We start from the raw sequence: 26,885 nt of genomic DNA on the forward strand, positions 1-26,885 counted from the left end.
GAGAGGTTCTCACATAAAAAAAATGAAATCAAACCAGTGCAAATACAGCAAATAATAGGAATTAAATATTCTCCCAACATCTTTCACTTCTTAGAAATGACTTGTTCATCTTGTTTGTACAGGTGATTATAATAAAAGCAAGTGTTTACCCCCGTCCTAATTTCTTAGCATACTTGTCATACTTCAGTGTTTCAGACCATAAAACAAAGATAATGAACTTTTTAAATAATGATGTAATTTATTAAAGGGAAAACGTTATCCAAACCTACCTAAAAAGTTGTCCCCCTTTGTTGAATTATGAATCCGCTTGGATAAACATTTGCTGACTAGAAGATGTCTGTCAAATTGAAAAAGGCTAAATGATCTCAAAAAGGAACACTTCACACCATGATCTAAAGAAACTGCTGAGAAGACTGACATCCATCAGCCTGGAAAGCCATTTCTAAGGCTTTGGGACTCCAGCAAATACAGTGAGTGCCGTTATCCACAAATAAGGAAAACTTCAACAGCGGTGAACTTTCCCAGGATGGGCCAGGCGACCAAAATTGATCCAAGAGGCTCATCCAGGAGGTCACAAAAGAACCAGAACAACTTCTAAAGAACTGCAGGCCTCACTTGCCTAAGTTAAAATCTAAGTTCATAATTCAACAATAAGAAATATATGTATAGGAGAATTCCAAGGATAAAACCACTGCTGATCAAAAAGAACGCAAAGGCTCGTCTCACACTTACCAGGAGACGAGATGATTATCCACAAGACTTTAAGGAAGTAGCAAAATATTCTGTTAACTGACAAAAGTTTAACTTTTTTTTGGAAGGTTTGAGTCCTTTTATATCTGGATCAAAACAGCATTTCATAAAAAATATTATACCAACAATCAGACAGTGGTGGGAGTGTGATGGTCTAGGCTGCTTCAGAAAGGGGACGACTTGATGGAATCAGGAATTCTGCTCTCTACCAGAAAACCCTGAATGAGAGTCAGTTTTTCAGTTCAAGCGTTCTTGGAGTGTGCAGCAAGATAATGATCTGACACATACGACCAGGTCAACCCCAAAATGGCTCTGGAAAAACAAAAAGGTCTTGGATTGGCCTAGTCCAAGTACAGAGTTAAATCTGATTGAGATGCTTTGGCATGACCTTAAACAGGCCGTTCAATTACTTTTTAAAAAAAAAAAACATAGGACTAGGTAGCTTTGGATGGCTTTTTTTCCCTTAAACATTTTATATTAACTCAGGTCATCTTTGTCTAATATAAAAGAACAATTGATGATCTGAAACATGACAAATGTGAAAGTACAGAAGGGAGCAATTAATTTTTCACAAAGCTGTAAATGTTAATGAACTTTAGGTTATAAATACCTTTGTACCATTCAAAAGCAAGTTTTTGTAATTTGAAGATGGATTTAAAAAAAAAAAGTGTGATTTTGACTTAAGTGCAGCCTTTGAGCTTTAAGCAAAAATATTGGATTAACTTTATTAGACGCAACACAAAACACTGAGTGAACATTATGCTGATCAAACTCTGTTGAGATAAATAGTACGAAGCACTAAATCCAACATTTGTAGGCTCTAATACTTTGTGCCATCATTCCCGTGGAATTGACGATATCAGACTTCTACCTTTGTCCTCCCAGAATTTAAAGAACATCTTTCAGCATCATCTGAACTGTAGAGGAAATAAAACAAAAAAGGGCATTCAAGATGTTTTTAACCGTTTTAAAACTTTGTTTCAGAAATGAACTGTATATACACTTTACAATAGCATACAGCCTGACAGATAACAAAGATCTCCTAAAACATTTTAAATACATCTTCAGCACAAATAGCAATTCTTGCAAGTAAAATGGCTTAATGTATACTGAAAATTAAACCAAAACAATAAGGAAAAAAAAAAAAAAAAGGCATTGACACGACTGATCTTTTTGGCAGAAAAAGTGCCATGATTTAAATTTAATTCAGGACTTTCCCACAAAAGCAAGCTGTACTCTTTACATGCTAAGCTTAACAGTTCAGTGACATAGCGCTAAACTAAACATACAGATATTTGTAAGAAACAAAAAAAAGAAAACACAAAACTCCATCTGATGTAAAGTTAAATCTTCATTAATACATTTAAAAGTAGATATGACATGCCTTTAGAAATCAAAAATACAAAAGCTTTTTTCCTTACTTTAAGGATTTTTTTTTTTTTTTTACATGAAGCTGCATGTATTGTACAACACTCAGTGTACAATAAACTGGTAATGCACATAAAAATGAGTTGGATGAAATGTATCCAATGCCTCCTGTTGACCCTTCAGAATAAAAGCCATGACTGACGATTTTACATAATCGCACAGCCCAGTGACGAGATTGAGCGCATCGCACCACACAGAGTGAGGCTTGCATAACAGAAGATGGTCAGGATGGTGAGAGATCATTGGGTGGATGGGGAGCTGGGCTACCACGGTGGGATCTCGAGACCGGTCCCCTATTCCAAGCACATTACTTTTGACTCTGAATGGAATCATAGAAAGACACTTGAGCCTTCAGCCCACGTACACGTTACATTCATAGTCTGTGTACATGTGTACTCATTACGTTGTGTCTGAGCAAACACCGTTGTGGCTTTTAACAATGTAACTTGAATACAAGCTGATTTTTAAGTTCTGGAGAGCAATTTACTTGCGGCAAGAAAGGCAAAAACAAACAAAAAACAACCGTGAGCAACAGGGATTGTTTGGGAAGAGTAGGATTCAACCTAGCCAATTTCCACATGGGGGCACGACTCAAATGGCATCACAGTACACAATATATATACTGCACACTATCGGCAAGGAAAAAGAAGAAGAAAATTAATAAATTGTCAAAGGGTGGATATCTCCATGTTTCAGCATCAGCAAAGCTTGGAGGTTTGATTGTCTCTTTCCAGTGAAGTATTTTATGGGTTGGAGCATGGGAGAAAAGCCATGAGGAGGAACTTGTATTGTATGGCACTATACAGGCAACACACACGCACGCACACACGCTGTAACATAAAATGCACTTAAGATTCCAACAAAATCTAAAGAAAACGTTGCCACACCGTCACAGGCTTGTATTAGCGACGGGCATCCGAGTTTCCGTGACCTCCCAAGTTTAGGCTTGTACAGTGGCCAAAACACGGACAACACTTCACCCTACTGTGCGTCTCATCATCAATAAATTATGCTGGGGAAAAAAAACCAAACAAATAAAAAACAAACCAAAAACACATTCATTTAGTTACCATTCTTAAACAATCCTTTTAACGGCTAAAAACAAAGAACAAACGCTTAAAAATACTACGAAAAACATGTGAAACAGGCAGAGGGGCAGACGGTGAAGCTGACAGTAACAGTATGCTGCTGGTGCCAGGTATAGCTGGTACACGGTCTGGCCATTGACTTCTGCCACAGGTAGACTTTATGACACACTGGCAGAGGTGCGCTACATTAGTCATAATGCTACTGATATAGCCATCAAGTTACACGTGACAATTAAAAGAAACCGATCGAGGTTTTAGCGAGAATACTTGCTCAGGAGCCGGAGACAATACTGATTACACACGAATGACGAACTGCTATTAAAACGAGGAGTTAACGGTGACACATCACTTTGAGAATGAATGCCCTTAAATCATTACAATGTGTCAGATTTACAGGTCAAAAGATCCTTAACATTTAAATCAAAGAGCCATGTTGTGTCCACGTGTGAAGCCAACACATTCATTTAAACCTCAGAATGAGAACAAGCTATAAAGTCCTGGATTTATTCCATTTTATTTGACTATGCAGCGGACTGTCATTTACAGGTTCTCCTATATGGGGAAAATGGTTAACAATGAAACTTACATGACCCTTTTAAAATCTCGTATCTTACAAACAGAAATGAAATTTTTCTTTTAAACCCCATCTTTAAAAACAAAACACCAGTTTTACCAGAAAGCGCAAAAAAAAAAAAAAAAAAAAAAAAAAAACCAAAAAAAAACTGCAACCAACAACAGAAAGTTGACGAAGCTACAGAGGAATGCATATGACTTTCAAGGCTACAGTTTTTAGGCTTGCCCATACACCGAATCAGTGAGTGTGTGTGGCTAGGAGTAAACATACACACATGCACAGATTGATTTACAGGCCAGTCACTCCTGTTAAAAATGGTCTGTAGCCACAGAGTGTCGTATCGTCAGTACTGACAGCGTGAGCACCAGAGGGTTGGACTGCGGTCGGGCAAGGTGGAGTTCCTCTTTACCAGGTGGTGTTTTCATATCCACTAAACCAGCACCAAGACTTCAGAATTTAGTGTGGAGCTGATATCTGGCTCCACAGCTGAAGAGTCGCTTAAAAAGTGTCGACGACCTGGGCTTGTCCATAGTGTGTAATTTCATCTATGCGCTTACGATTTTTAGAAAATCTCACCCAGATCTTTTAAAAAGGTTTTCTTTTGAAGTTCTCTTTTTTTTTTCTTGTTAAAGCAATGGTGAATTTAAAAACAAAACCCCCCCAAAAAAAAAGGCTAATTTTTTTTTTTTTTTTTTTTAAAGTAATGGCAATGTTGTAGTTTGTAATCCGAAGAGAGGCTTTTTACACGCACGTGTTGTTCTCAGTCTTTTCATGTTGTCCCCATTTCGAGAGTTTGTGGTTGGCTTCAATCGGGGGGTAAAAGGTCGTGAAGCCGGAACCGTTCCCGAACGTGCGGCCGCACATCCTCATTCTGCAAGTCGAAGGGGTGGGGGGTTAGATTAAGTTTACTCACATGGTCAAGTTACTCTTATTGCTGATGTAGTTGATCCTACAAGAGTAAATGAAAGACAGGACAGCTTACCATCTCAACCAACTTCTCAAGGAAGGGCACCAGCTTCAAAAGCTCATTGTCATTCTTGTCCATGAACCAGCTCTCTATGGGAATCCCATTGGACAACTGCAGAAACCAAAGAAAAAAAAAATCTATTTAATTAAACTGTGACCAAAGAAGAAAAGATCTGCTGTTCTGCTGTGTTTGAAGTAGCTGAAGATCTTAAGTGGGGTGGGTGGTGCTTTCTCCCTATAACAGATGTGCACCAATCTGAATGACCAGAATAGGCAGGATTAGAAACAAGTAGAGCTCAGGTTGAGCTGTTTGGAGACAAAGAGAGAAGCAAACCTGAGACGGTTTGGATATATGATTAGGGGGAAAGCAGATATACTGGATAAAAGATGTTGAATATGGAGCTGACACACAGGAGGAAAAGAGGAACCACAGAGAAGATTCATGGATGTAGTGAAGAAGGACATGCACACGGTTGGCGCTGACAAGAAGATGCTAAGGATACCACTAGCTGCAGGATGATCAGCTGTGTTTATCCCAAAACAGAGTAGTCAAAAGTGGTAGCTGTAACAGTTCACTGTCTAATCTAGTAATGTCACTTCACCCTTCTATCCTCTGCTTGGGGAGTTACTATCTATACTATCTATCTATATAGCTTCTGTTCCTGAATTCTGGCATTAAAGCTGATCTAAAAAGGGGCGTTGGAGGAACATTATGTGCCCTTTTTGATACAAACTGTCAATTTCACTGTATTAGACACGTTTCAAGTGATGTACCAAAAAAAGACATTGACATTTAGTGTTGAGCCATATTTGAAATTTTGTTCAACTATCACTTGTGTTCAAGTGGATTTTTGTGCTAAATATTCAGGAATAAATCCCAGTAATATCCAATTCATAGTAGAGGGACAAACGAATGAAATCCCAAAATTTTTTTTCATTATTCTACTCATTGTCAGAATCTCTGATGCTTGCTGATAACCAGGCAACACCTGCATATCAGGTGTTGGTGTCTCACCTGATATGCAAAGGCTTGTGGTGAATTGTCAATAATGATGGTCTTTGAGAGATCTCTTCCCAAAATGTTGAGATCCTTGATGTAGTTTCCCTGGACACAGACACAATGCTCACGAAACAACCTGTGCCTGCAGTCACAGTGGGCGAAGAAAGGGGGGGGGGGGGGGGGTGACAAAGTTAGCAAAATTAGTAAACAGTTAAACATCTGCTTTATGAGCTCTACTCTTGATTCGCTCTGCATAAAATTTGCTTTAAAGTTTCTTGTGCACCAATAACCAGCTAATAAAGCTCAACATACCTCACAAGCTGCTTTTTAGGATCCAAGATGTTGAGCAGTTTGTCTGCATACACCTTTTTAGAGGCTGTAAAGAGGATGATCTAGAAAAGAGAACAAAGAGTTCAAAAATCTTCAACTTTAAATCCTCATCTTCAAGCATTTAGAAATAATTAAGAGAAAGAACCAGCTTGTAATTACCTCATATATTTGAGACATGCGTTCCAGAAACTCTCTAAAGAATGGCCTCAGGCGCACATACACCTGCACAGGACAGTTTAATGGTCAGTGATCATTTCGAATGAAAATATGATCCCATAAGAAAAATTTGTCCTTTGAGGCTTTTTAGAGACATGAATATGGCCCCCTCTAGTGGCAACGTGAAGAAAGGAAAAAAATAATAATAAAACAAGACATACCTGATAAATGACATCCTGAAAGAGGACAGGGAAGGTAAGTGCTGCGTCCTCCAGCTCATTTAAACTGCAGTGCACCAGAGTTTCATCCTAATCGACACACAGAAAAATGTCTTGAGTCTTTGGAGGCCTTTAAAGATTTCCAGAGAGATTCATTAATTTGAAAAAAAGTGTTGCTGACCAGGTCTAGGACCAGAGAGAACTCAGGTGTGCTGCGCGTCTTCAGGGGAAGGGCTGGCTTACGAGTGAGCTGCTCCTCTGTCAGTGGAGGGACGTGCTTAATGAAGAAGTACCTACACACCAAAACAGACTCATCAGTAAATGCCACAACATTCACAGTAAGTTGGAAACCATTAAAAAAAGGGTTTAACTTAAAACTCGAGTCTGCTTAGATTCAATAGCCAAAATGTTTTACTTATCGCATTTTTAATGACTACCATTGGAGTCTGCAGACAATAAAATTAAAAGCCTTGTGTGACTGACCATGCTCCTAATTGTGTTTTTTCCTAAAAATAGGACAGTAAGACTATATAAGTGAGGTACTTCTGTACATAAGGGTGTCAGGTTGGTGGTCTGAGTGTCATGTCTCTTCACTTTGATTCTACTTAGTTCAAAGGTCTTTCAACAATATAAAAAAAGAAACATTAGCCTTTATCCCCAATTTGTCTGCCTGTCCACATGCTTGATTAAGCTGAAATAATCACTGTAGTGTTTTTGTTGTGGAAACGGTTCAGTGAAGTGTAGCAAGCCTTTAAACTTACGGGTCAAACACTTCCCAGTCTTCCTCGTAGGATGCCTCTGGTGGTACTGTAGCTGGAAGGGTGTCCACATGTGCCATATCTGGACTGGTGCCTGGAGCTTGGAGCGCAACAACAGTATTTTAAAAATATTAGAATCAAGACCATAAATCAGCATCACAAGAAGAGCAATCAGTTGCCACCATCTTCATTGTTACTATGTTTTCTCAGCTGTGGTATCTACCTGTGAGAGGGGGGAGGTCAGCATCCGTATCCAGCTCTCCTTCTTCGGTTGTGGGAGAAGCCTCGAGGATGTGTGGCGGTCGCAGAGGTGGGAGCTGTGAGACGCTCGAGTAGTAGTTGGTGGTGACGCACAGTTCCTGCGTGGATGTAGCAGTGCTGGTGGGCGTCTCCACAGCTTGCTCAATGTCCAGCTGCTTGACTATCTCCTCAGCTTCTAATGCTTGGTCTGGAGAGTCCGAGCCGGAAGAGGCTGAAAAAAAGAAAAAAAAAAAAATGGAAAGAAGAAAAATTTAAGATGGTGCCATTCTGAACTAACTAAGAAATGCATCTTCATCCTAACTTGCAGTCCAAAACAACTGGAAGAGGGGCTGATTATTGTCAAAGAGCAGCTTATGTTAGATTGTTTGACTTTAAAGTTAGTAATAAAAAGATAAAACGTGGTTTCTGTTTACAATTGAAAGCACAACCCCGACTACTTTGGACTCCACTTACCATTCTTAGCTGGTGAGAAGAAGTTGAAAACGGGGGAGAAGATGGTCCCGAGAAGGGTCGTTCTGGGAGGGCTGGTGGTCACCTCAACGGCTGTCGTCTCCTCCAGACTACCATTGGGCTTCTCTTTACTCCTGTCGTGATTGGTTGCCTCTGCAGAGGAGGAGAGGGGACACGTTCAACAGTGTTAGCAGAGAAAACAGAACTAAATAATAACTAATCTTGTTTATGAGTTACTCACGTCCATTGACGGATCCTCTCCTGCCAACTCTGCTTATATTCCTCCTGGGTGTGTTGGGGTCTGTGGGTGTAGAGGTGATCAGGTTGTTGTCCACATCACAGTGGAGGCGTGTCTTCTTTGCTGGGGTTTCCTCCTGAACCTGACAAGACAACACACCATTACAGGAGTTGTGTAAGTTATGAGTGCAACTGTAATTAAATAAAAGGCAAACAGATTTATCTCTGTTCAGTTGAGACCTCTAAACATTTCCCAACCATGAGAGAGAAGGGAAAAATCTTTTGTTGATGGTTCAGAATGACCGTTCTAGATTAGACCATCAGACACATCTACTATATAGACTGACTAACCGGTCCATTAGACCAGTTATTCTCGCCCTTGTAAACTGCCCTGCACGCCAAAAGTGATGCCACATCTGCTGCTGCAAGTCACGTTCTGGTGCAGATTTGGCCAGCCATGCATCTCCAAATTTTGGTTGTTTTGTTTGTTTGTTTTTAACCACCAGTTTAAGGACACACCATTACATAAGCTCAGCGACTGACAGATTACACAGAAGGGGATGTTGCAACATTGCAACACAATCATGCCACCCCCCCAAAAAAAAACACCCCTAAATAAACAAAAACACTGGTCTCCGCTTTAAATACTGCAGCAAGCATTCGCAGACGGTGCTGGTATAATCAGTACCGAGTTCTCGCACTTGGCATATAACATGCAAAGAGTATAACAGGCTAATCAGGCATCAAACACAGAAGAGCCTTTTTCTTTATGTAGAGATATTTTTGGCACCCATTACCAGCTACAGTCTGTCATTTTTGTTATCTGGTGGTGCCATTTAAGCATATTTAATAATGTCACTGAAGCATAAGGTGATTCAAACGCCCAACTTTTACTGAATGTGGATCCACCGTTTACATGCACAGTAACCCTGACACATGAACAACAAAGAAAAAGCTAAATGATATTGCTTTTGTTTTCCCCCCATATCTCTCAAATGCAAACTCTCATTATGCTTCCACTGAACCTACAAAAATATCTGCATGACACAGTGTATTGTCATAAAGGTCAGAATCTAAATTAAGCTCCCCCCCCACTAAGGAGTTAAAAACATATTTATAGAGACAGGGCAAAAACAAAACAACAAAAAGAAAACACCTTTTGGGACTTCATAGGAAACTGCAGGGAGAAACCTAGAATGTATAGTGTGATTATCAAAATGGCCATATGTCTTTTCATAGGACAAACGTCTCTAAGCAGAGTTGACTTTTCCACTTGTTACCACCTCCTGTCCTTGCACACCAACTCTGTGAGCCAGAAGCTAAAATTAGACCAGAGCCCGAGTTCTCAGACAAGCTGCTGCATTCCACCAGACATTTCCTGGGAAACATGACACTCTCCACCAAGAAACACTGTGTTAAACTTAGAGACATTGATAGCGCATTGGTTTTTAAAGCAGTGTTTAACATACGTGCCCAAAAAAATTTCATCTCTTTAACAGCTAAAAAAAAAAAGACAGCAGGAGAATAACTTCTCTGCCTACAAATTTTTATTTTTACTGCTCACAGACTGGGTGATGCGAGCTTGGAAGAGGTTACCTTTACAGCATTTCCTCTGATGAACTTCTTGATGGTGGAGAACAATCCTCTCCCAGTAGTAGGAGTGTCCTCTTCTACTTCTGAATGCCTCCGCTTGGTTCGGGATGGGCGGCTTGCCAGAGTGGGGTTCGGTTGCTGAGACGCCTTACGCATTCTCAGCCTCATTGTTTTAGCAGTCACATGTAAGGCTGTTTCAGAAAAAGGAAACAAAAAAAGAGCAAATACAGGAAGAGACAGAGGAAATCATTATGGCTGTACAGTAGAGACAACAGATTTAAGCAAACGTTCAGTTGGTAATGAGTACAAACAAGTTGTTCTAGCAGTCTCGAAAGCATTAACTTTTAAAATGGGTAAGTCAACGGGTTGCATCTGTGTGCAGAGGAGTAACACTGGTGAATTTTCTACCAACATCTGGATGCATTCAAGATCCCGTTTCACTTACATCAGTGGATCCGGCAACAACAGCTGGCTTTACTTTCATTTGTACCACTAATGGAAAAAAAAAAGTTACCCAGGATCTTACTGTACATATACTCAAACACTCCCACTCGAGTGTGCTTGTAAGATTAATGTTAAAGGCGAGCCCGTGTTAGACATAAGCTGAATAACTATACGTAAATATAAACAAAACAAAATCTGAGGGAACTACAGATATTTCGTTGAGTGATTTAGCACTGTCCTCGCCAACCTTTGCAGAAAACTTAAAAACAATTCACAGTGAACAAAAACTGTCAAGCATGCCTGGCCTTTGTGGTTACGCAACTAAAAATGTGTCCAGACATATCCAGCAGCAGTCCACACACACACACACCTTCTCATTGGATACAGTACACATCTCACATACTGTAAATGTACTTCCCTACATCTGCTTCACATTTACACAGGGGCGTATCCATGAACATGCCACAAGTGTGCACGCTGTTGCCCAATCCCACATACAGGGGAGTGAAAAAAAAAAAAAAAAAAAAACCTTAAAAAAATAAACATCACCAGGAGCGTGCATGCTGACGGTGTGCCTGAAGGCTGCGGCTGCTCCAAGTATCAAATAACTTAGCAAGTGAAGACAGTGTCATTACTTCACTGTAACTGTACTCGTAAGGGAAGGATGCAGTCTATGATTTATTATTCATAGGTTTCCTTAAGAAAATAGTTTAAAAAAAGTTTCTCATTTGAGGGGGCTGTTGGGGAAAAAAAATAAAATAAAAAATGTAAATAAGGCCATGAGGAGAGATTTTGTAATAAACCTGCCAATTTAATCCAGTTTTAGAACATTTTAAACTGTATGTGTATGCTTTTGAGAGTTAAAAAGAAGATTATTTTAGTCTACTTGTGCACTTTAATTCTCCTGAAAGATCCTGTTTTACTTTATAGAACACCATATTTCCATCATCTTGGCACAAACACTTACACTGTACTAAAATAAGATCACAAAATAAAAGCTTCTTTATTAAACAATTTCAGGTTTCCCTTCTCAGTGAGTTTTATGATTTCACAAAAGTATACAAGAAAAAATGTCTAGGATTAAAATGCGTCTACCTGCTACCTTTATTCAGCTAGCTTTTTTTTTTTTTGTTGAAATATCGTTATCAAATCTTGTATTTAGCTTTTTTAAACCATACGAGTTTCTTTGTTATACTCATTTTTCTTAAACTTTTAAACGCTCCAAAATAACTGACATTGTAGATAATCCACCACAGCACTCCTTACACAGCCCTTAATATATAAAATATCAATTATGTTAGCACATACTACTTGTTAAATCTTAGAAAACAATAACTAAAACTTTACTTTTGATACTATTCTGCCCACTGGTTTAATGTATTCTTGTTTCCTCTACATTACAGTGGAAACACTCAAAATAATGGTGAAGCTCACACTGGTTTTTGTTTAAGTGATCGATATGCCATTATAGCCTGCAGTATCAAGTATTATTGATTCCAATATCCCAGCGGTTACCTTTAATCTTTGCAGACTGTCACTACTTGTTTTTGTTATGGTAATGTGTTTAGCAAAGAACGACAACTTCTGACACCGCTGTTCTCCTAATTACAAAGTGTTATGAGTAGAAATGTCATCTTTACGCGTTCACTTTGCATAGGGGTTTTTCTAGAAATGAAGGAACACAGTTATGTCCATTACTTTGTGTAGTCATGCCTTTCTTTCTTGTGCATTTCACGGGAATGTGCGCAGCATACCGGACTTTCGAGTTGCTGCTAAATAAAGAATCATTTAAGTGCTTGTTTTAATTGCTGTACGATCAAACCCCACTAAAGCTCAAGACGGCAACAGCAAAGCTACTAAAGGTCTACCTTTCAAGCACAGCATGCACTAAATGTTTGCTTCACCAAGGAAATCAGCCACTGACCGAGAATCATGCACACAGCAAGAGAGCGGGAAATAGGAACATGCATGCAGCTGAGATTGTATGAGCAAGCTAGCCGCTAGCCCTGAAAACACACTGGAAAAACGAGTGAGGCCCTTCGCACAACCCGTCCGCTCTGCAAAATTTACCCCGAGGCTAGGGTTGGCTAAGTTGCTTAACGAACAGATGAATCATACAACATAACCGGCAAAAACCACTAACATTTAGACGTATTTCACACTATTTCCACTTCACTTAGCGACAAGAAAACAGGCGTTTGAAAATGTTTGATCAGTTATGAACCGACCATACCCAGCTAAATGAGCAGCTAAAGCTAATCAACTGAACCAAGTACAAGAGGTCAAATTATGCTTCGTTCATCGTAATAAAACCAAACCAAAAAAAACAAACAAACTTGACTACACAATCCTGCTTTAACGCAATTTGATATCATACTGACAGGCTTTGCGTCAGCCTGAAAGTAACGTTGCATTGTTTATGCGACCTGGCACTCTGGTCGCTAAAAGTAACGTTAGCATATTCAACGAACCAAACCCCCCAAACAGGCTAACTTACCGTCTGCAAGCCAGTGCGACATCGTGCCTTCAGCGGAATGACGTTAAAAATGAACAAGACGACTTAATAAAAAGCATAGGTCATCCAAGCTGGCGTAAAGTTTGGTGGAGGGGTTCACTCGAACGGCGTTACTGTCTTCATGTTTGTCAGCGGAAACTCGGAATCATCAATCAAAACAGCCAACAGTAGCGCTATTTTATCTGCTAATCCCATCACCGCTACATTTAACCAACAATGCAGCTGATGCACCGGTCTGCTGGGGTACACGGACACGTCTAACTGAGCGCCCTTTGAATTCTATTAAACGGAAAGCACGGTGGTAAAGAGCCACCCTGGCGGAACTCAGCTGAGGAATGCCAAATTGGATGCTAGGTTCAAAGGATGCTAGCAGGATTTACCTGGCGACAATCTGCATTGTTACATCTGTTACCTTATTTGGGTAAGAGTAGGTACATTCTATATGACTGTTGAACTAGTAACAATGTAGTCAATTTAGTAATAACACTGAGTAGATAAAATGTAACTAAACGTGATATCAGGTTGTTCAGGAATTAGCCAGGTCCGTGGTAGGCCATGTTTAGCCGTCCTTAGCTATATAACCTAGCTTAGCACCGCTGGGTTAACTAACCGAGCCTTCTTAAAAACCAGCTTCTGGCAAATAGATGTGCACAGGACAGGGGAAAAATAACTATCTTGTCGTTAGCCACTATTACATAAATGAGCAGTAAGTCAAATGAACGGGGTAGGTTAGCGTGAGCGACTTACTTTACAGTGATCCGCAGTGGCTGGAGATGATGACTCAAGGCTGATTAACCATCACAGCAGAGGCACTGGTTTGTTTTTGTGATCGGTTCCGAGTTTTTCCTTCTATAGCTACTCACGGACTGTCTTCAAAATGACACACCGTTGTGTTACCAGGCGCCATTTCCCGCCTCTGCTCAGTCTCTCCGAGGCAGATACCCGTATGGGACACAGACACACCCCCTTACCTCTCAAAAACACCAGCCAGTCTGCAATGATCACTGCCGCGAACCGTTTCTTCTGCCAGCGATCATAAAGGTAAAGGACTGCTCGTCTTTGTGGTCATCATTTGCAAGCGGTAAAATACAAAGCAACAACCAAAATAAACAAATAAATAAAACAAATAAACACAAAACCCCACTGGATATGATGCACTACAGATACCCAGGCAAAACACGACTATTTTGAGAAGGATGACAACCTATGCATCTGCATTGACTCTAAAGTACCGTCACAAATGACATGAAGCATCACCTTTAATAAAATAAAATTACATTCATGTGCCTTTCCATGAGAAATCAATTTTCCTGGTTGCACAAACAGAACTAATTTTATGTTCACAGAAACCTCATTCATGGAAGCATTTGTACAGTATGTCAGCTCCACATGTGCTTGGTTAATCACACTGTAGGACACCAACATTGTTCTAAGTATTGCTTAAGCATGAGTATTTTGCTCAATTTGATTAATAAAAAGTTTCAAATGCATGCAATGGCATCATTTAAGAAAAAAGAAAAGCACTTTTTAGTCTGTCAAAGTAAGAAACGGATTCAACAGGCCATGAGTAGAGTCCTTGGCATTTGTAATGCATTCCCACTCTTGTAAACAAACAAACAGAAAAGTTTTCCATATAAGAGTCCCACGATTATGTTAGAAAGGCAGAATGCCAAATTAGTCTCTGATAAACATCTCAGATGAAGAGTTTGTACCAAGCAACAGCAAAGTGAGAAGAAGAAGAGTAGCTAAACCAAAACATGGTCTGTCCTTGAAGTTCAGATGTGGGTCATTAGGGCCGGCATGAGCCGGTGCAGTTATCAAATACTCAACAGTCAAAGTACAGTATATTATCTCTACTGTCATAACTTAAAGCCATTAGCAAATTAACAGCAGCTTGGGGAAATGCCTTGTGTGTTTTTTTCCATAGTATGTTACATTATTTAGAATTACTTCATTAGCTGCAATGTCTGTTCTTCAAAATAGTCCATGACATTGAGATTGCAACCTATAAAAGTTCTTAGACATACTGATGTTTTTTTGTCAAGAGAAATCTCACTTGTGGAGATGGGTCTGAATGTGTTTTTTTATGAGATACGATTGTATGAGTTTCCATTCAAAGAATGTCGTTGGCTTGATGTCTTTTTTTCCCATAATCCACAGCCCGATCTCCCTGCATATCTCGATCGTCATCATCTAGAGGGAAAAAAAGAAGAAGAGAGAAACACAAATATTAGAGAATGCACAATTAAACAGATGCAAAATTTACTACGTGTTCTGAATAATCTCTGGTATATGAGGATGACACCATAATGTAACATCGTAGTGCTGACTTTAAGCTTTAAAGGATGTTGATGTCAACCTTCTGTGAATTGTGTAATATCCAGAGCCCTCTCTGATTCCCTTCAGCAACACTGATTTATGTACAAGAAATATATCAACAGATTGTTCATTTTAGAAGAAACTCAACCCACATCATTCTAGGATATTAGCTTTCCTGTTGGTAACTTTAAATAGCAAGTGCATATATATATATAAGAGACTTCATGTTATGGCATATGTATCTGATAAATGTAAGACAAATGAAAAAACAGCCAATCACAGAACTGGCAGATCAGAAATAAAATTATTTTTTCCTTTGATAGATTCAAACAAAACACAATTTCCCTAAAAATACTATTGTAGTTTCGGTATGAAATAGTGCAATTTCATTTAAAATCCAAAGGGCAATCAAAACAAAGAGAGAGAAAAACAAACAATTAAAAAAACAAACAAACAAACAAAACATGGACATGCATTTCAATATTTCAAGGAGAACACAGACACATTCAGGAACACAGTGAGCTATATATATATCTACTGGGCTAGATGTAGGTCAGATGTTTGGTGGGCACAGACAGGTGGTTTAGCTAAAACGAAACATAGGCAGGACAGAAAACACTAGATGACCACTCAATTACTCTCACAGAACCACAAGTTCCTGGGTCAAGTTCTCCCTCTACATAAGATAAGAGGGTATTAAGACTGTTATAGGGCTGAGTAAAAATATGCAATTCTCCTGAATTGCACACAAAGCAGTTCTGCTTTGATCCTCAGGTATTTTTGCCACATTTCTTTTTTTTTTTTAAATATCTGTATTTACGATGACGTAAAGACCAAACTCAGGGTTGCTGTGAGCTACTTAATGTAGCAGGTTGGCAGGACAGGGGTGGAGGGAGGGAGCAAGGAGGAATGGTGGATAAACATCTGGACAAACAGTCCAATCCCCCGGCCTGGCTCACCTTGAACGTCTTCCTCCCCACCATCACCATCCTCTTCCTCATTGTAGGCCAGCTCGGCCTGCTTGTCAGCCTCATACTCACCCACGTTCCCATCATCCCCATTGTAATCCGCCAGCTTAGAGCCGTGTTGCGGATCTACTGGGGACTCGTTCTCATCAAAGAATCGGCCTGCAGGAGGCAGAGAAGGGCCTCATCAGGACGGAAGGGAAGCGAAGGCAGTTGTAGGAAGATAGGGAGGGGAAATACTGCATCATGTATGCATGAAGGAAAAAGTAGTTGCATTAAGAGAATGACAAAAGATGAGAAAGATGAGGTAAATACATGGTGCCTTCTGAAGAGAAAAAAAAAAAGCCAATCGTGGTCTTGGATGCAGTATTATAAATTAAGAGTTTGCCTACCACAAGATTCACAGCATGTGGTGGCGGTAGTGTGGTCCAATGTGGCTTCAAATAAGAGGCCTCTTTGGAGAGATCTGAAAACTAACTCGAAAACTAACTCGAAAATGAGTTTTTACTGCTGCAGTTTCTTTCACACCAGCATATAAGACTGCTTATGTTCCTGTCTAGACCCTCACAGATTTCGAACCGGGATGGGAATTGGGATGAGCTGTGCAGTCTGTAAGCTGATAATGTAAACAGAGATGACAGCAAAAACAAATCACCTAAAGGGTGTTAACTTCTACACTAAATTGAAATTTAGAAGAAGGATCAGAGCAGAAGAAAAACAAAATGAAAACTTAGTGGGTTTTTTAAGCAGCAGGGCTGCAGATGACGAGATGGAAGTGTAAAAGAGAGAAAAGAACTGAACATTTTAAAAAAAGAGAGAGAAGGAGGAAGAAAGCGCAGTAGAGCAGAACAGAAGTGAGGTAACAGGAAAGGAAAATTGAGGAGCCAAGTGTGTCATTTGTCTCCCTCCCCCTGCAAGAGACCCTTCTGTGACAGCCCTAACCATGTTCAGATAGGACTTATATACTTAGAAGTCCCATCTTTCATGAAAATGTGTTATGTTTAGGAGGATGCACTGACTTAGAAACTGGAAAAACTGTACACATGACACCACAGTAAGTTATATTTTAATCCCTGCCTTATTAGATATTCAGAAAAGTATAAACAGAACTAACTTACCATAAATGCTATAATTGTACTTGAGTGGAATCAATCAATGAGTTAAAGAAAAGAAAATAATCACTACCTTCATTGCCAATAGCAGGGTTCACTTTTTCAGAGTTTATTAGAGGAACTCACTTTGGCGGTGGTGTACTGGTTCTGCTGGAACTTGGTCTTTGGCGTGGTGAGGCTGGATGGGATTGGGCACCTGGGCAGGGTTGGGGGGCAAAGGAATCCTCTTCAAGTGTTCACCTTCAACTCTGACATCACTGGGAACTGATTATTAGAAAAACAAAACAAATACTTCAAACGTCAGGCGCAGTTGTTCCCAGTACTGCTTTCTCAAAGCTATATTTGCCTTCTTTAAGGGAGCACTCAAACTTTTGAAAGAGGTTACACATCACTTGAAAAACTCATTACAAATGGAGGAACTGTAAACAAATAATGTAACAGGATAACAGTTCTCTCCCCTTTCAGTCTAGATGTGGCAAAAGACAAACCACCCAAAAGCTAAAAATCTATAATAAGCTGTAGTCACATTATTATCCCATGCCTAAAGGCTCAAAATAAACATTGTTAAAATTAATAGCAGTTACATGGATGTGGTTACTGCACCTCGAAGTTGCCTTTGCTGTTCTCCCAGCTCATCTGCCTTGATACCCACTTTGTTGTCTTCTTCAAATACTATTGATTTGTCTCCCTGTTTGTTGATGCCTGGAGGTGCAATCACTACGGCTCGGCCATCCAGTCTGTCCTGCTGGAGTCCGGGCTGGTCCAGCAACATGCCCTGGCCTCCGGGACCATCAGCTCCCCCGACTCCAGGTCCAGCACCGGCTCCCACGGCCACATCCGGGGCTTCGTCGTGTTTCTGGGTAATGGCTGGTTTCTTCAAGCCTGTAGGCCAAAGACAATGTGAGAAAGGTCAGTGACCTACTTGCCACAAGGATTTTGTTTTTTTTGTTTTTTTTAAAAAAAAAAAAAAAAGGGTAGGGTTACAATCAGTGACAGAAGGGAGAAGGACTTCCTCACTTTATATGCACTATTCAGGTAAGTAAGCTATGTGGGTCAGTTATTGTTCTCTAGTTACGGATTCAGTTTCACTGTATTTCACTAAAAAGCAACCTTGAGGGGTTGAAAAATGAAACCCAAGTTGAAAACCCAAAGAACTATCCATCCATTTTCTTCCACTTGTCCAATTTAGAGTTGGGAGTTTCACTGCAGCCCATCCCAGCTGCCATAGGGCAAAAGGAAGGGTAACCTGGACATCCACACAGACAAGGGGAGAACATACAAACTTCACACAGAAAGGCTCCGGACAGCTAATGGATTCAAACCCATCAGGCAATGTTTATAACCATCACACCACCATGCTGCCCACAAAAGAACCATAATTCCTCAAAGCGGCACCTGAGGCTGACTCCAGAAGTGACTCATTCCCTTTAGACTCTCATGTTAAAATGGCCAAACAGCAGAGTCAACAAGTTTAAAGGCAGGTAAAAAAAAAAGAAAGAAAAAAGAAAAGCAGATTCAGTCTGTATAGCAAATTTCTTCCTTCATGGAAACTGTGATGAGGTGAATTTAAATCTAACTAACATGTTTACTTATATTAAGGCCTAATCTAATGCTGATTATGGTCTGTCAATACCTATACTGGCCGATTAAAAAGTCCAAATGTTTTTGTCATTACACAGCTACAGAATTCTTTCAAATCAATAATTTGCTGAGCTTGATCTCTGAAAGTTTACATTCATTACTTACCAAACTGCACATCGTCGATTTTTCCCACCTCACTGTCTTCAATACCAGGCATGCCAGCATCACTGCCGGGCTTACCCATCTCTTCTGTAACACAGCACAGGGAATGGGAGTGAAGCGCTAGCATATTAACAGGATTAACAACCAGACAGCGTGAGGTAACTACTATTTACATTAAAATATTAAAAGATCCATGTGAGCAATTATTATTGATGATTTTCTCCTAAAAGTCAACATCTTCATTTAACGTGTAGAAAGCAACATAAAGTAAACGATAGCAGCATTGCTCAACTTAATCACTCTACCTTTCAGATCGGAGTGTCTGTCATGCCGGTGAGTGGCCACTGTATGGCGCTCTCCAGCCGTCTCCACACCAGGCTCTGTATCTGCATGTCTACCCCCCACTACATTCTTGTGACCATCCACTGCACTCTGAAAAGGAAAGCAGATTACAGAAAAGACAAAGCTGTTTAATGAACAGGAAAGCTTAGAGAACAGAAACACAGGACAATTCATTTCTATTTTAAATACATCTGTGTTAAAGATCCAAAAGTAGTGAATAAATGCAATGTGCAAACAAAACTTTTCATCATTTACTAAAGAAACACAAGAATAGCTCTTATCCTTTTTGTTAAGATTAATCAGACTAACCTGTCTTAGCTTTAGTGTTTCTTCCTCCAGAGTCTTTTTTGCTTCTTCATACTCGTCTTTCAGTTGTGCAATCTGGCGTCCACACTGTAAACTAGTTAACATGTATTCATTCAGTTTCATCTGCACAATAAGGAATTTTTTCAATTTTATACATAAAGAAACTATAAAACAAAATCAAATCAACAGTTGCTTTTCTCTATTTTACACTGCCCTACACTCCTGATAATAAACCTTTGCAGACAAATAATGTGTTTATTCCACTATTGTATGTGTAACTTCTAGAAGCAAAATATAGCAAATATAGCATTTCACTCCATTCATGATACCTGCATGATAGGCATGTAGCCAGTTACTTGAAAGCTGTACAATCCCTCTATAATTTCCTGAGATTTCTTGCAGACAGCGCCATTTTTGCAAAAATTATAGCACAAAGGGATAAGATATCTTTTGTCCAGTAAGTTGACCATTATCCCTTTTTTTTTTTTTTAAATTAAACTCACTTTGTCTACTGGATAACTGTGTTTGGCCAAATGGAGTGTTGCCTCTAGGTAATTTCAGTGAATCCTTGTGAGCTGGACGGACACACTGTACAAGCTCGCTTTTGTGGATGTGAGAATTTGACGATTCATGTTAGCAAACACTACACTGTTTTGCTTGGTCTTGATGCGTCAATTAAGCAAACACACAAAAAACACACCTCAAACTGCACCACAAGTTAGTCGCACTGCTTTGCCATGCAGACGCAATTTTACAGCACTTGTTGAATTTGTTCTTGGTTAACATCACTTGCCCTAAATCCAAAGTACTTCCAAACAGTGGGTAATAATCTGCTTCGAAGAGCAACCACTTCACTTCCTGCTGTGCCACACTTTTGATTTCTGCTCTGATGGTCTTATCTGTACCACATAAGTACGGTCAAATAGAATGAGGAAACTTCATGCTGTGCGGTGCAGGGGAAAGCTGTGATTGGCACATGCTGGGCACATCATCAGGCAGTGATTTACGAAGTGCCTGATTAGATTTTTTTCTGTGCGTTCTGGTGGTGTAGCATGCATTTTCAATATCGTTTAATTATCTTCATTTAATTGTGGAAAACCAAAATTGTGATAGACTAATTGTGCAGCCTTAATCTCTGAGAGCTCACAGTTCCTCGAATATGGGTATATCTAAGACTCAGGCACATGTAAAGAACTAACATACCTTTCATATTCCAGTTTTCTTTCCAAGTTAGTGTTATTTTTCTTCACTTCTCTTAGCTGCTCTTCCTGCTTCATGAACTCTTGCTTGAGCTCCCTTAGCTGCTCTGTTTGTAATAACAGACACACAAAAACAAACATTTTGAAGAGGTTTATTGAAAGACTTGTACTGCTATATGAAATTGCTTTGTATGTTACATATTCTGTGTTAAAGGAATTGCCAGAGTGCCCTCTGTTGGCCAACACAGGCTGAAGTCTATGGGCTCAAAATGTGGTCATAAATATTTTGTACTTGTAAAAAAGATTTGTATGTGTAAAAAAGATTTGTGTGTGCGTAAAAAAGATTTGTGTGTGCGTAAAAAAGATTTGTGTGTGCGTAAAAAAGATTTGTGTGTGTGTAAAAAAGATTTGTATGTGTAAAAAGAATGTGTGTGCGCGTAAAAAAGATTTGTATGTGTAAAAAAGATTTGTGTGTGGACTTAGAAAAAAAAAACCCTGCAAGTTACAAGTACGGATTTTTGACCCTATTTTTCTTCCCTTCATCTGATTGGTCAATGTCATGTCAATCACAAATGTAACAATCCAATCAGAGAACAGATGGGTTTGGCTGTCGGAGGGGCGCTGTTTTGAACTGCAGGTCCTTGAAGGGTGATACCGTTTGAAGCTGGAGGATCGCTATATAAATATCCGATAGCAGCTAGGTCCCCTAACTTTCAGTAGCTGTTGAAAGGATAAAGTTGTGGTATATCAGTGGTTAGAAATAACATTATTACTTTAGGATTAGTTTAACACAAAGTCAGGGCTGACCCAGGACCATTGCTGTGAGTCACAGTGCGCAGCATAAAAGTCCTTTCACATCGGATGCAGGATACGCTGCTAATGCTAACTGCTAACTAAAAGCAAAGGATCCAGAATTTGTTACGCTGGCTGCTGGGCTCTGTGGGTTTTTGCAGCAGCTCTACCTGTACTAGATGCACCTGCTCCTTGTCTTTTCTATCTCTGACTTTATGTCCTCTACAAGAGTTTGTTTTTTTTGCTAGTTCTTCAAATGTTCAATAAAAACATGTATGCTAATTCATAACGAAGAAAGCTTTGTAATGAAGACTGTCATTTCCAAAACACTGCCCGCCCCCACCCCGCGGTCCGCAGCGCTGTTGAAAAGGCTGTGGAAGTCCCTGTATTAAACACGTAGACCTGTGACACAAAAATCACCAAACTCGGACGACCACAGACTGTTTTCCTTAGTGGTGATGAAGGAAAACGCTGGGTTGGCATGTAAAAGGGCATTTATTCCCTTCAAAGACCTGCAGTTCAAAAAAAGCGCCCCTCGACAGCCAAACCCATCTGTTCTCTGATTGGATTGTTACATTTGTGATTGACATGACATTGACCAATCAGATGAAGGGAAGAAAAATGGGGTCAAAAATCCGTACTTGTAACTTGCAGGGTTTTTTTTTTCTAAGTCCACACACAAATCTTTTTTACACATACAAATCTTTTTTACGCACATACAAATCTTTTTTTACGCACACACAAATCTTTTTTACAAGTACAAAATATTTATGACCACATTTTGAGCCCATAGAAGTCTTACCTTTAAGCCTTTGAATTTCTGTCATTTGGGCTGTGACATCATCCTGCAGCTTCATCTGCAACATTAAAAGAAAGAAAAAAAAAACATGTATTAGTTATGGTAAAGATAAAACCAGTTTAGGTTCCTGCATTATCAGACAGCTGCACGAATGAAAAGAGGGGAACAGGTTAATCCTGTTATGCTTCATAGTGAAAACTGGTTGCAGTCAGTACAACCCTTTTCTTTATTCCAGTACTCTGAGTCATGCGATACTGATCCAACGCCTGTTCTGTGATCTCAATCTACAAAATGTTTCAGGATTTATTTCACAGAAAAGAAAAAAGCACCAGCACACAAACTGAAAGCTCATTTATTGCTAGTTTATGAGTTTTTTGGTTTTGGCTTTTTTTATTTACACTTTGCCACCAGGTAAACCATAATAAAATCCAATACAGCTACGCAATAAACATTAATGATGTGAAACTTAAAAGTCTCTCTATTACCCTGAAGCTTCTGGCTGCGCTTTATTTTGTGTTCTAGTAAAATAAATGGCATGCAAAAACTCATGAAGAGCAGTAAAATACCAAACAAGAAAGTTAAGCAGGGGGAAGGAAGGAAACTTGAGGCTTTGGACATCACAGTGACACCCAAAAGCTACATTTTTTCTGTCCCACTAGATTACAAATATGGATTTCAAAGCATGAAATGTAAAAACAGCAGCTATAGTTAAGTTGAAGTTATACTTCTATAAATACAACTGAGGTGGCAGCAAGGTTTTCCAAAGCATCAAAAAGATCTTGGAGGCTCACTAGGATGCATGTACCCACCATTTTGTCATTAATATTTAGCCATATTTTCTGAAAATAATAGAAGCAACATATTGAAAATATTAATTTGCAGAGCTACGGGATTTGTACTGATTTTTATGGATATACTTTATCTGCCTTTCTACCAAAAACTTGTCATTGTTAGGCATTCGAGCTCTTGAAACAGTTGGGCAGACTGACTGAGCCAGAAGGAGGTCAATAAGACTGGACAGGAAATACAGCATTAATGTCAACTGCTCTAAGACTAAGGCTTGTTAGACGCTCATAAGTGGGTAATGGCCTCCCTGTGCCGCCGGGCTCTTTAGAACAACATGGTCACACTAAATGAAGAAGTATAAGGCTCCATAATTCATTCTTGCACCTAACTTAAAAACTATAGACTCTACTGTTTGAAAGCCACTTATCAGACTTATCTGTCACTTTCTTTGTGGTACACACTTCTCACAATGTGAGGCAGACTGTTGAAACAAGGTTGGTCTGTTGACAGAAGAAAGGAGGAGAACAACCACTCTTTAATGGCTACCTTTATCCTGAATAAGGAAACACAGAGCCGGATCTTGGAATTTAGTCAAGAAATAAGGGAGCTTAGACAATGTGTTCATGTGTTCAGCCAGTGTGTTCATGTATAGCCCTTTATAAGTATCATATAAGTATTATGTTGCAGGTCAATTACATTTTACCAGTAACCTGACTCCAAACGTTGGGAGAAAGTTTTGTGTGTTGTGGCTAAGGACAGCTCATCAATAAATGTTGAGCAAAGCAAGGCAATGTTACCCACAACCTTACCCAACCTGATAATCCTGCAGATTTAGTTGTAACTATGCAATAAATGTGTTGCTTTATTGTATAAGGTTGCATGAAGTTAAAACGATTAGTTGAAAATCATGAATGCTGCATTTGTTTTATTGCTGTCTGTGGTCAAACCAGAGAGCGACAATCCACACTGGATAAACATAAGCTAAACAATTTTAAGCTTTTGCTTTTGAAAAACATCAAACCGAGCCAGACTGGATGCAAATTACACACCCAGGGCGGCTGGACTCGGACCAAAAGTTCAGAAGGTGCTGGGACATAAAAGCCAGTGAAATACTGGCTGGGTAACTGTGCAGGACAAGAAGTGGGAATGTCCATGTGGCGCGCTTTGATGTGCCTTTCACAGTGAATACATAAATGCCCCCACAGACGTGTAATAATGTGCTGATAGAATGAAAGAGCAAATCAGCAACAGAAACAACATCATAAAGTTGAATTCAATTTGCTTTCTTTTGTGAATGTAATTTCCCCTGTTATGCACCGGAAGATAGTTGGCAGCAATGTAGTGAAATCTAACAATTAACAGTGCAAACCAAAATAATCGAGCAAAATTAATTGTTTCTAGATGAATGAAACACTGCTCTGTCTAGCACAAGCACCTCTGAAGTTGGACCAACAGCACACACCACATCACCAGTGTATGCTCCAAAGCCTGCATCACATAATACATCTCAAATAACAAAATAATTGAAAATCACCTACAAAACCACAGTTTAAGAGGCCTATAAACACCCTTTTGATTCAGGAAGCTGTCAGCTGTTAATTTCTAGCAAGATATTCTTGGTGGAGAAATATTCAGGTGAAAGCAATCGAGAAAGATGAAACTATGTGGCTCATACTCAAGACAGCCTGCCTCACCTCTCTTAAGTACATAAGATATTTGCACTTTCTGATATAAAGTGCTGAGATTACAGCACAACAATGAGATAAGGTGGTGAAATTAGACATGGTGATATGACTGAGGCTAAATATTGTCCTTTCCTACTTGTATTACAAGTAATACTTGTCCATACACCCCCGATTTGGTGTAATGAAGAACCTTCTTGTCATTCCTGTTTGCTTTTCCTGAGAACATGACACCCACCTCTAGATTAAAAAAAAATGAGTGAGTCAGTCTTGCCCCCAAACACACATAATTATTACAGTGACACTCGGTCAAAGACGAATAAGCTTGGTTCTGTATAGATGCTGTGCCGTACCCAGGAAATGTTTTATCTGCTCTAATACCTTGCGTGACCTGCAATGTTAAATTTCAGTAAAAACGACACTTAACTCGATCAAACCAAGACAAAGGCAAAAAGAGAAATGTACCTTTTCATCTGTGCACTTTTTAATGAGAGCATCCTTGGCCTGGAGCTTGCTCTCCAGGACGCTGTAGTCCCCATCCTTCTGGTCGATCTGTTTCCTGTGCGTGTCCACCTGCACCATCAGCTCCGAGTTCCGCTTCTCCAGCCGGCTCCGCGCCGCGTCCGTGCGCTTCACCTGCGTCTGCACCTCCGCCAGCTCATCCAGCAAGCGGCCGTGCTTGTTGGACACTGTCCAGTAGTTGAAAGACAGCACGACGATGATCACCATCAAGAAGATGAAGATGAAGGACGGGAGGCGACCTCCCCGTCGGTTTGCGCCAAACCCAACCATTTCCCAAACAAAGTCTAACGATATTTCAGGTTGTTACTGCAACCCAACGAGCTCAGTGAAGACTATTCTCCCGGTGTGAAACACATCCGTCTACGTGACATGCCGTGTATATGCGGCAAGCGCTCGGAAGTCCAGACGTTTAACAGACAGTCATGAACGCTAAAGGACCTTCACATTTCTAGTGATCTTTGCTCTCCTTCCTCCTTCCGCTCACTAGGCATCTTCACTGCAATCCGTCCAATGTTAGTAAGTGAAATACGCCCGCAGGGACGTGGCCTAGCTCAGCTGGCAGACGAGACGTGGACACGACGGCGCCGTGGCACTGAGGAATGCTATAAACCATATAAGCTAGCTGTACAACGTTAGCCTTTAGCTAATTATTTTGTGTCCCTCTGGTAAATCGAGCAGTACCGGACGCACAGACGTCTGGAACTCCACTAATCCCTAAAATCGCCGTCAAACAGGACTACTGCTGATCCTGAATTCTGACCCCGACGTTACGTTAGCTCGTATTAACTGCTAGCTAGCAACCGTAGACGCGAAAACACCAGCGGCTGCTGTCAGAGAAACACATTGTCTTTAATTGCGAAGGACTGGTTTGAATCTCGTAATACAGCCAATTAAACCTTAAAAAACCCACTGTGAATACTGGGTTTCTGTTATACACTGTCCACGATTCACTGCCTTCCACACATCACGTCTGCGCTGCATGAAGTTGCAATCAGCCACTTTAATTTCCGCTCGCTGCCAGCGGACGTGCGCGTTTCAAAATAAAAGTCTACATTGGTATTTAAATTTCTTTCATAACTCTTAGCACATCTGAACGCTATAGACTTTAGTTTATACTTTATATATTTGTGTTTTACATTATCTGTTAAACCATTGTCTACATGACAAAAGCGATTAAACCTGCCTTAAAACACTAAACAGGGACATACGTTATGACCGGAAGCAGGGCGGTCTTGAAGAGTGATTGATCTGGCTTTAGTACACAGAAGACAGTGCGATATTTCCTTTTTGCGCAATAAAAGTAAATAAAAAATGTAATCTCCATAAACTGATGAAAATTATTGAAATTTCTACATTTCTATTACTCAACAACTCAAAAGTCCAGGTGTACCATGCTAATTATTCACCAAGTAAATACAAAATTGACTGTGTGACTTCAATGCTGCTAAATTACAGCTAAGTAATGAGAAAGTTGGTATATATCAGTCACAAAAACTGTCTAACTTTGGTCTAGTTGCTGGAAGTACTTTTGGTTATTTTTCCAGGTGTTA

General features: G+C 39.9%; 2 protein-coding genes across 5 annotated transcripts; both read right to left on the bottom strand.

Annotated features, from left to right (window-relative positions):
- Positions 1–1,862: 1,862 nt before the first annotated feature.
- On the bottom strand, positions 1,863–13,396 carry ctdspl2b (CTD (carboxy-terminal domain, RNA polymerase II, polypeptide A) small phosphatase like 2b). Its single transcript, XM_080884145.1, has 13 exons — positions 12,751–13,396; positions 9,813–10,000; positions 8,221–8,359; positions 7,983–8,132; positions 7,492–7,740; positions 7,272–7,368; positions 6,692–6,803; positions 6,514–6,600; positions 6,296–6,358; positions 6,119–6,198; positions 5,822–5,948; positions 4,823–4,918; positions 1,863–4,711 (listed from the first exon to the last, which is right to left on the bottom strand). The coding sequence occupies exons 1-13, from the start codon at positions 12,770–12,772 to the stop codon at positions 4,646–4,648; spliced, it is 1,476 nt and encodes a 491-aa protein (XP_080740271.1). The 5' UTR covers positions 12,773–13,396; the 3' UTR covers positions 1,863–4,645.
- Positions 13,397–14,009: 613 nt separating this feature from the next.
- On the bottom strand, positions 14,010–26,340 carry golm2 (golgi membrane protein 2). 4 transcript variants are annotated; one of them, XM_080884147.1, is made up of 10 exons: positions 25,279–26,340; positions 22,349–22,403; positions 20,759–20,861; positions 19,559–19,649; positions 19,213–19,339; positions 18,911–18,991; positions 17,768–18,046; positions 17,291–17,428; positions 16,047–16,214; positions 14,010–14,961 (listed from the first exon to the last, which is right to left on the bottom strand). In XM_080884147.1, the coding sequence occupies exons 1-10, from the start codon at positions 25,603–25,605 to the stop codon at positions 14,882–14,884; spliced, it is 1,449 nt and encodes a 482-aa protein (XP_080740273.1). In that variant the 5' UTR covers positions 25,606–26,340; the 3' UTR covers positions 14,010–14,881. The 4 variants fall into 4 exon arrangements, with proteins under 4 accessions (XP_080740273.1, XP_080740274.1, XP_080740272.1 ...); XM_080884148.1 differs by having other exon boundaries at positions 16,128–16,214; positions 18,911–18,994; XM_080884146.1 differs by having other exon boundaries at positions 18,911–18,994.
- Between the last annotated feature and the right edge of the window lie 545 nt (positions 26,341–26,885).

The sequence above is a fragment of the Rhamphochromis sp. 'chilingali' genome (assembly GCF_963969265.1).
Source record: "Rhamphochromis sp. 'chilingali' genome assembly, chromosome: 6".
NCBI lineage: Eukaryota > Metazoa > Chordata > Actinopteri > Cichliformes > Cichlidae > Rhamphochromis > Rhamphochromis sp. 'chilingali'.

Coding starts and splice junctions, on each gene's coding strand:
- ctdspl2b (XM_080884145.1), bottom strand. CDS start 12,772: ATGTCGCACTGGCTTGCAGACG. Junction 6,359..6,513: donor TTCAGGATGTCATTTATCAG/GTATGTCTTGTT, acceptor TGTCCTGTGCAG/GTGTATGTGCGCCTGAGGCC. Junction 4,712..4,822: donor TTGAGAAGTTGGTTGAGATG/GTAAGCTGTCCT, acceptor TTCGACTTGCAG/AATGAGGATGTGCGGCCGCA.
- golm2 (XM_080884146.1), bottom strand. CDS start 25,605: ATGGTTGGGTTTGGCGCAAACCGACGGGGAGGTCGCCTCCCGTCCTTC. Junction 20,862..22,348: donor AGAAATTCAAAGGCTTAAAG/GTAAGACTTCTA, acceptor TATTACAAACAG/AGCAGCTAAGGGAGCTCAAG. Junction 17,429..17,767: donor ACAGCAAAGGCAACTTCGAG/GTGCAGTAACCA, acceptor TCTAATAATCAG/TTCCCAGTGATGTCAGAGTT.